General features: G+C 56.2%; 2 protein-coding genes across 2 annotated transcripts; both read right to left on the reverse strand.

Annotated features, from left to right (window-relative positions):
• Nucleotides 1–1,070: 1,070 nt before the first annotated feature.
• Nucleotides 1,071–3,397, reverse strand: LOC133514319 (keratin, type I cytoskeletal 13-like). The gene is made up of 8 exons (XM_061845915.1): nucleotides 2,834–3,397; nucleotides 2,601–2,683; nucleotides 2,359–2,515; nucleotides 2,128–2,289; nucleotides 1,931–2,056; nucleotides 1,574–1,648; nucleotides 1,329–1,477; nucleotides 1,071–1,257 (listed from the first exon to the last, which is right to left on the reverse strand). The coding sequence occupies exons 1-8, from the start codon at nucleotides 3,215–3,217 to the stop codon at nucleotides 1,137–1,139; spliced, it is 1,257 nt and encodes a 418-aa protein (XP_061701899.1). The 5' UTR covers nucleotides 3,218–3,397; the 3' UTR covers nucleotides 1,071–1,136.
• A 2,360-nt stretch (nucleotides 3,398–5,757) lies between these two features.
• LOC133514402 (nucleoside diphosphate kinase B-like) lies at nucleotides 5,758–8,423 on the reverse strand. The gene is made up of 5 exons (XM_061846076.1): nucleotides 8,000–8,423; nucleotides 7,000–7,124; nucleotides 6,827–6,928; nucleotides 6,639–6,751; nucleotides 5,758–6,353 (listed from the first exon to the last, which is right to left on the reverse strand). Exons 2-5 carry the CDS (start codon nucleotides 7,114–7,116, stop codon nucleotides 6,236–6,238), a joined length of 450 nt encoding a protein of 149 aa, XP_061702060.1. The 5' UTR covers nucleotides 7,117–7,124; nucleotides 8,000–8,423; the 3' UTR covers nucleotides 5,758–6,235.
• Between the last annotated feature and the right edge of the window lie 676 nt (nucleotides 8,424–9,099).

Below are 9,099 nucleotides of genomic sequence, written 5' to 3' on the forward strand. Positions count from 1 at the left end.
GGTCGGGTAAAAAAGGCTTTCCTTTTATTGGCGGCGCTCGATTTTCCGGCTCCTCGGGTGGCCTTTTTAACTGCGGGTGTTTGTCGCGAAAGGTCGCCCGACGTGAGCCGCACAAAAGCTGAAAATGACGAGCGGCCAAAGTGAAGCGGTGCGGCTAGTGGGCGGCCGTCCCGCGAGACGACGGTTGAGGTCGTGGGGGGTCCGAAGCCCGACGCCTGCCGCGCTCTCCAAACTCCAAAATGCCAACGACTTCCCTGTGATGGCTGAAATGCAAGACAAACCGTTTGACGTGCACGTGCGCGTGCGCGACAACGCGAGATTGGGATTCTCGTAAAGAGGAGGACGACGACGGCGGCGACGACGACGGCGGATCGGGATCCTCGCGTGTCTGCTGAATCTGGAAATGGAGGTAGGTCGTGGTGCCCGTGCTGAAAATAATCTGAAGATTTCCAAAAAATGTCGTAGTGGTGGTCATTTGAAAAATGGCAACACTCGCGCAAATCGTGTTGCTACTCGTATCTGATAGGGATTGACATTTTTCCACCGGATTCATTTGTTGGTCATTTTTCAGAAATCGGCATCTTTGCATCCGTTCTCAAACCGCGCGGGGGTCCCGTGATTAATAAAGACGTTCCAAAATTGAAGGTAACTGCAGCAAAATGGACTCAAGAAGAAAAAGGTAAGTAAGGACTTCTCTTTCAGAACGTCGGCAAAGGGGGGGGGGGGGGGAATAAAAAAATGGATGTCACAAGTGGATTTCTTCCAAATGTTGACCTTTTTTAATGCGGGACGACGCCGAGCCTCGATTCGAGCTTTCGGGAGCCGGAAAATTGCCGGAGAGCGACCGGGCGAGCAAATGATTCCGAACACAGCAACTGCGTCAGGGAATATTCACGACTCCTTCAAAGTAAAGCACGCAGTGGCAAAACCCCCCCCCCCCCCCCGCCCAAATCATTTCGAAGGGACTCAGCAGTCACGCGAGAAAACTTGGGAAGTCTGCAGGGTCGCCGTCGCGCAATCGACCGAGCGGCAAAGAAAATGCATGGCGGGATACGCGGAGGGGGGCGAGCTAAGCGCCGTCGCGCACGGAGAACACCAAAAGACACTTTGCCAGATGTCACGGAGACGCTTTATTGTCAGCGAGACACGAAGGAGGACGAAACGGCGGAGGACGAGCTGAGCGCCCTGCCGTCGACGACCTTCTCCACCACCGTCACCACCCGCTTGGTGGAGGACGCCGACGATGAGGAAAGACTCCTGAGCGACGGGAGGACGGGCGTGAGGACGGCGAGCGGGCGGCGACGGTCCCTCGGGCCGGGGCGACTCACCCGCCGACGGTCTCGCCCTCCAGCAGGCGGCGGTACTCCGCGATCTCCATCTCCAGACGCGTCTTGATGTCCAGCAGCATTTGGTACTCCTGCCGCTGGCGCTCGGAGTCGGCTCGCAGCTGAATCAGCTGCTCCTCCAGCGAGGACACCTGCGGGACGGCCACGCGCGTTACGCGTCCTGGGCTTCTTCTTCTTCTTCTTCTTTCTTTTTTTTTTTTTTTTTTTTTTTTTTGCTCGCCGCTCACCTGCATCTGGAAGCCCGACAGCATCACGGAGTAGCGACCGCGGGTCTCGGACAGCGTTTCTTCCAGCGAGGCTTTCTGCGTGGACAAACGCCGCTTAGGCTCACAGGGGAGAAGCCCACGTCCCCGGTAAGCTTTCAAAATGATGTCGACCTTTTCTTTGCCCTTTCCAGACTTTGGACGCTAGCTACAAACGTGAGATCTCGCATCTGACTACAGCAACCTCGGCAAGATGGATGAGGTTAGTCGACGTCACTGGCTTTGCTCCGGTCTCGATTGCTAGTTTTCGTACTCGGTTTTCATTCCGGTGTTAGATGAGCGCGCGAGTCAAAGAGCCCCGCCCGCCCCGTTTGCGTTTACCATGCCCAAGACGGACTGCAGTTCTATCTGGAGCGCCTGCAGCATGCGTTTGACTTCGTTGATCTCTGACCTGGACGTCTGCAAGGTGACGGTCTGCGTCAGGACTTCTTTGTTGAGGGCCTCCGTCTGCAAAGACGCACACAAGCGAAGGTATTGCGGCTGGGCGACGATAACGCACCGCCAGTGATGTCCCCGACCTTGGCGTTGAACCAGGCCTCCAGGTCCCGCTGGTTCTTGGCCGCGATGGCCTCGTAATGTTCTCTGATTTCGGCCATCGCGGCCGACAAGTCCTGAGCGGGCGCCGCGTCCACCTCCACGTGCACCTGACCGCTCATCTGAGCGCGCAGTGCTGCTAGCTCCTACGCGCACGAGTGAAATCACGTTGACTGTAGAAGAAGAGAACATAGAAGAAGACGCGGGCGGGCAACCTCCTGGTGGTTCTTCTTCAGGAAGATGAGCTCCTCCTTCAGGCCTTCGATCTGCATCTCCAGGTCGGATCTGGCCAGCGTGAGCTCGTCCAGGACCCGCCGCAGTCCTCCGATGTCGGCCTCCACCGACAGACGCATGGCCAGCTCGTTGTCGAACCTGCGGCGGCGGCGTTGGCGGAGGAGAGACGGACGGACGGATGACGCGAAGAGCGGCGGCGCATTCGGCCAAGAGGCGGACTCACTTGGTTTTAAAGTCTTCCGCCGCCAGTCTGGCGTTGTCGACGCTCAGGTGGACGGCGCCGTTCATCCGGGTGGCATCCTGGATCTGGAAGCGAAAAAGGAGGATGCTGTTTGCGCACGCCGTCGCGGCTACTTTAAACGAGCGTTCGTGTCGATTAGAACTTCAGGACGTTGCGGAATCTGTCCTTTTTTTTTGGGGGGGGGGGCGAGTGTGAGGTGCGTATTTTGCCGTCACCTTGGCGTTGAGGTCGGCAATGGTGGCAAAGTAGGCGGCGTAGTCCCTGCTGGCGGGCCCCGCTCGGCTCTCCAGGAACTGACGGATCTTCAGCTCCAGCTCGGCGTTGGCCTTCTCCAGGGAGCGCACCTTGTCCAGATAGGTCGCCAGTCGGTCGTTCAGGTTCTGCATGGTGAACTTTTCGTTGCCGATCAGCGAGTCGGTCCCGGACAGGCCCACGGAGGAGAAGCCGCCTCCCAGGCCCGCCGAGGAGATGCGCACGTCGGAACCTCCCGCCCCGCCGTAGACGCTGCCGGCTCTCATGGCCGCGACGCGGCCGCCGCCCACGGAGGAACCGGTGCGGACCGACCTGGCGGAGGAGCGCGAGATGAAGCTGGAGGTCATGTTGGAGTGCTGAGGCTGAGGCTGAAGCTGAAGCTGAAGCTGAGGCTGAGGCTCGGCGGAGAGTGACGAAACGCAGCGCACCGACGCCTTTTAAAGAGTCTCTGTGACAGTTTGCCAATCTGGTATGTGGGTGAGGCTCCGTTTGGGGGGGGTCCACCTTTGAGACCCGCTTCGAGTTGAGAATGTCGCTCAGCTAAAGAATGAAAACCAGCAGGTCTGACCAGACGTGCGCCATTTCTGTTTGTTTGTTTTTTCTAGCTTGTCTTTGGATTCGATGCGAAACGTATTTTCATTTTTTCGCACGATGTCTTTTATTCTTGCTGACTAATGATTGATTTGTGTTTGAGGTGGCGGAGTCGCGATCGAGTCGGATGAGACAATCGGAGTCGGATAGAAGAACCTCGTCCATGTTTTGCAAATCAAAGAGATGCTCAGCCGGGTGATCGAATCATTTTCCGTCGTCTCTGATCTTATCTCAGTCTTTGAACTCTCCCTCTTTCATTTACGAGATCTCTCGATACGTTCGTCCCTTTGTCAGACCGAATTGTGGCGTCCCACAAGGGTCACAACCCAATCTTTTTCTACTTTTCTCTCCTGACCTTCTGCCACTTTTTGCCATTTTTTTTTTTCTGTCCGACGTCAGACAAAGAGTCCGCCCGCCGGACTTTGGCGCTGTCCGAGCGAAACCCGGCGAGCGGCGGATGGCCGGTTTGGTCCTGCGCGTGCGGCGATTAGTGACCCGTGGCTTTTCTCTTATTTGCCCCGACATTGAAGGGCCGACCGGTCCGGGTTGTCAGCTGGGATCGTTTCCGGTCGCGCGCTCGCCACCTTTTCGTACGCACGCCGTGACTGAGCGGGAAGCGAATCCTCGCCGGCGAGTGACGATCAGAAGCGGCGTTCATCTCCTCGGCTTTTTGACGCCACCGCGCCACGGAAGCTCCGCCCTGAACCCGAGCTCGCCTCGTCAATCAGTCGTCACGCCGAATGACGACCGGCCGGTCCCGTTTGGTTGCGCTCACTTACAAGTTGCTACAAGATGTTTCTGGTTTGTCCTCTCATTTGGATACTAATTGGGGAAACCAAAGTATTTGAAACATCTGAAGGCAAAGTCCATGTTTTGATGACGATATGCACAAGTTACATTCGTCAGGTGGCCACGTTGCGTCGGGCGATCTTGGAGCGTTTTACACGGCGCAATGTAAGAACACGTTTCTCATCAGAATATAGAAAAGGAAAGGAAAGGTGGCCGGATTTGAAACGGTCGGTCCGATTGAGCAAAAGCGGCACGACGTTTGGATTCGGGTCAGCCGGAAAGCGTCGGCCTCGCACTTCTGAGGTGCCGGGTTCAATCCCGGACCCGCCTGCCTGCGTGGCGTTTGCATGTTCTCACCGGGCCTGCGTGGCTTTTCTCCGCTGCGCCGGGGCACTCGGGTTCCCTCCCACATTCCGACATTAATTGGACGCTGGAAATTGCCCCGTCGGCTGTTTGTCTCGATGTGCCTCGCGATTGGCTGGCGACCGGTTCCCCGCCCGTTGACAGCTGGGATCGGCTGCGGCGCTCCCCGCGACTCTCGTGATGGTAAGCGGCTAAGGGGATGGGGGGATGGGGGGATTCTGCACGTCAAAAGTGTCCACAATCAGCTAAAGACCAAAAAAATTGTCGCCCACAATTTGCCTTGCATTTGCTCCTGCAGATGCGCGCGAACGACAGAAAGGACAGCAAGGAAGGCTCCTCCGAAATTCCAAGCGGTGGACGCTTCAACGCGTTCCTTCGCGACTGACCTGCACGATGACAGATGGACGCCGCTTCCATGTGGTCACAAGTGCGCACGCTCACACATGCATCACGCACACGCACGCAAATACGAACACTCCTTGTGGACACGCGCATACCCACACACAAAGAACTGCACACAAATTCATGTATGCACACGTACGCGCCGAAAATTCTTGTGGTGGGTGTGGACACTTATAAAGGTCGTTTTTTTTTTTTTTTAACTTTCTGCTCAAAAGTGTGAGGCCGACCGTGCCTCACTTACAGTTCAAAAAAAAAAAAAAAAAAAAGCCATTCCCCCCCCCCCCCCCATAATCCTTCTGATGCCGACGCTCGTGCTCCCTTTTTCTTCTAGTCTCAAAACGTTAAAAAAATTTTTCCCGACTTATTGAGATTAAAAACCTCTTTTGCAAGCGTGTCCGGGTCGCGCTCACCTACGCACAATTCATCACTCAGCAGAAGCTTTTTTTGCCATCGTGGGCGCGATTGACAAGTGAGCCGTCCGGGTTGACCCCGCCCCTTTCCTGAGTCGGGGTCAAACTTGTTTGGAGGAATTTGTGATGAGCAAGGTGCGCCGTTGTCATAGCAACACTGCGTATGTGCGCGTACTGGCTTCAGCCATTTTGAGGCGCGCCCAAACGCGGCGATGTCGCAACAAGTCCCGATCGAAGGCCGACCTACGGTGTGGAAGTGCGTGTGCGCGTTTTTGTGTGTACATGCAAATCGATGTCAGCAGATTTGTGCCTTTGTCTTGACCTACAGTATGTACGGTGTGATTGGGTGTTTGTATGTGTGTATATATATGTTTTAAGGCGGCACGGTGGATTTAACGGTTCTGAGGACCCGGGTTGGATCCCGGCCCCGCCTGCGTGGAGTTTGCATGCTCTCCCCGTGCCTGCGTGGCTTTTCTCCGGTTTCCGCCCGCGTCCCAAAAACACTCAAAATTGCCCCGTGCGGCTGTCGTCTGTCTCCGCGTGCCCTGCCCGGTTCAGGGCGTACCCCGCCCGACGACAGCTGGGGTAGGCTCCGGCGCTCCCGCGACCCTTGTGAGGCTAAGCGGCTAAGACAATAGATGGATGGATATATATTCATATACGTGTACATGTAAAGTGTGAACGTGGCATGTGTTTATTGAAGTCTCGTGTGGAGTGCGTGTCATTGAACCAAAGAGCGTCGCCCCCTGCTGGCACGCACGCACACAGATTGCGCAATCACGTGAAGCTCGATTTTTGGGGTTTTGCGTTTCACTCGGAGAGCCAGGCCTGCGCGCAGGAGGCGTAGTCCAGCATCTCGTCAGCCTTGAACCACAATTGGATCTCCCGCTTGGCGTTTTCCACTGTGTCGCTGCCGTGGATCACGTTCCTGAAAGGAAAAGAGGAAAAAAAACAAAACCAAAACATTAGCACGGTTGCTAATCACCGGCCCGTGCGATTGCTCATTAGCACGCGCGTACGCCGCTCAAATATTCCGGACGACAAATCGGTAGCCGTGCTGTTAGCACGGACGCGAATGGCACAGCCCGACGCGCGCGCATTCATTCACGGTGTGATTAGCTCGTATCTTACAAATGTCACAAGCGAGCGCGAAACCTTCGGTCGGAGGCTAAGTCATTAGCGGCCGCGAGGCCGGGTTAGAGTTCTCGCCGACCTGCCGATGTCGACGCACAGGTCTCCTCGGACGCTTCCGGGTTTGGACTCGGCCGGGTCGGTTTCTCCCAGCATCATCCGCGCCAGCTTGACGACGCGCCGCCCCTCCCACACCTGCGGGCCACATCGCCATCGTCTTCATCATCATCATCATCATCATACGTCGCGGCGCCATTTCCCGGCACTCGCCATGGCGAAGACGGGTCCGGAGGACATGTACTGGCAGAGTCCGGCGTAGAACGGAGCGGCCTTCAGGTCGGCGTAGTGCGTCTTCATGTGCTCCTCGGACGCCTACGGGGCATCGGCGCGCCAATGGCGGCGGCGTTACGTGGGGCGCCGAGCGAGCGAGCGAGCGGACTTACCCGCATCAACTTGGCGGCCACCAGCCTGAAGCCTCGTCGCTCGAAGCGTTTGATGATCTCGCCGCACAAACCTCGCTGGACGCCGTCCGGCTTCACTGCGATGAACGTTCGCTCCATGATGGCCTCTGGATGGCGCGAGAGGTCATCGGAATCACAATTGGAATCGGCGTTGTCAACGACACACCAGGAATTTGTCTCCGTTCGTTGGAGCCGCCCTGGTACCGAGAGTCGACCGACAGCGAAAACTTTGGAGACAGCTGGACAACGGTCGCCGGGACTTGAAGGAACGGACGACGAATCGTGCCATGATCTGGGACAAGTGGACCAGATGCTACTCGGGTCCGAGAGGTTAGTAGTCGCCCGGTAGAGGTCATCTGGAATCTACAACCTGATCGGTCCCACACTTGACAGTTTGCAGCCGATCCTTTTTTTGAAAGAAGCCTCAAAGTCGCGTCCTCGGTGTATTTTTCTCGCTGACATTTCTGCATTTTATTTTTTGTCTTTGTCGTGACTTCCCCACCGTCGCGCCGCAATCTCGGGGCACCCGCGGACCGCCTTTCCTCTCCCGGATCCCGCTTGCCGGCTTGGGTTTCGGGCTCGCCGGCTTCTTGTCTAGTTTATCGTTTTCATCTGGAACGCAGTTTATGTTACGTTTTTCGTGAAGGAAAAAGTTCGGTATACGAGCCCCGCCTGTCGCCCCCGTGATGCTAACTTTAGCATCAGCTGCCGGGAGATCATGTGACGGGGGGGGGGGGGGCCACCGACAGCTGACGTGCTGGGAGGACGACACCCCCCCCCTCCCCCCCATTTGATTTGAGCGACATTACGACACGGATAGCAAGCGCAAATGACACCTGTCGATCAAAAACGTGCAAAAACACAAAGTTAACGACGACGATGACGGAAGTCACGTGACATGCTTCAACTCATGTCGACCTCTGACCTTGAAAACAAAAACAAGGAACGTGGAAAGGAAGAACAAGCGCGTGGCGTCGGTTACCTTGGGGGAGGTCGGCGAGGACGAGCGGCGTGCGGGAAAAGCTTTTAAAGGCTGCCGGCGGGGGCGGGCGGGGTCAGTGAGACCGGCTCTCTGATTGGGCGAGCTCCGGCGAGGGCAGCTGACTCGGCTCCGTCGGAAACGTCCGCCGAAGCTTAACGAGGGCCGTCTTGGAGCTTAACGAGCTCTGCGTGCAGAAAAGACGTGACGCGTGCCCTTTGACCTGCTTCGACTATTTTTAGCCACTCATTTCAAACGTTACGGGACAAAGATCGTCATCGTTGCTCTTTGGCGTGTGGAGTATCGAGTCCCAACTTTAAGATTGAAGATAAATATTAGACAAAATGCTGCTTTGAAATGATTTCAACTAGAAAAAAGGAGTGAACGTTACCCGGCCGGCCCCGTCTGGAAAGTTCGTGAACCCAAAAACCGCTCGGGCCGCCCGCAGATGACGTCAAGAACGAGAACGAGTCCAGAATGAGTCTTTTGGGCTGGCACAATTGTTGGAATTCAGGAAAAAATGAAGGCTTTGCAAGCTCAAAGCACCTCAGCAAGGTCACCCAGCTGCATTCCGACCGGATTCGGGTCTGGACTTGGACTAGCCCGTTGCGAGACCTCGATTTCATGACACTTTGACTTGTTGCTGTGTTTTGGATCGTCGTACCGCTGCAAAAAAAAAAAAAAAAAACCGATGGCTGGATTTTTATGGTGAAGAACTGAATTCACGCTTCTATCATTGACAACGAGTTGTCCAGGTCCTGAACCAGCAAAGCAGCCCCATGCCATCCCAGTACCGCCGACTGTTGGTAGGATGTCGCGTTTCTGAAATGCTGCGCTCCCTTTCCCACGAATGTACTGAGACGCGCACCTTCCCAAAAGTCCAAGTGAGAAACTCCTCCCCAGTTTTTTTGGGTCAGCGGCGGTTTTGCAGTCCGATGCTTTTGGGCCCCCGGGTCGGCATTTCTTTCAGAGCGGTCCTGATTTCCTTTGCGGGCCCTCGGATCAGTCCTTGCTTTTGGAGACTCTCGATTTTCCCCGCGGGCGCCACAGTCGGCTGGCGGCCGGTTCTGGGTGTGTCTCGCCTCCTGCCCGATGACAGCCGG

Source organism: Syngnathoides biaculeatus, chromosome 16 (assembly GCF_019802595.1).
Source record: "Syngnathoides biaculeatus isolate LvHL_M chromosome 16, ASM1980259v1, whole genome shotgun sequence".
Taxonomy (NCBI): Eukaryota; Metazoa; Chordata; class Actinopteri; order Syngnathiformes; family Syngnathidae; genus Syngnathoides; species Syngnathoides biaculeatus.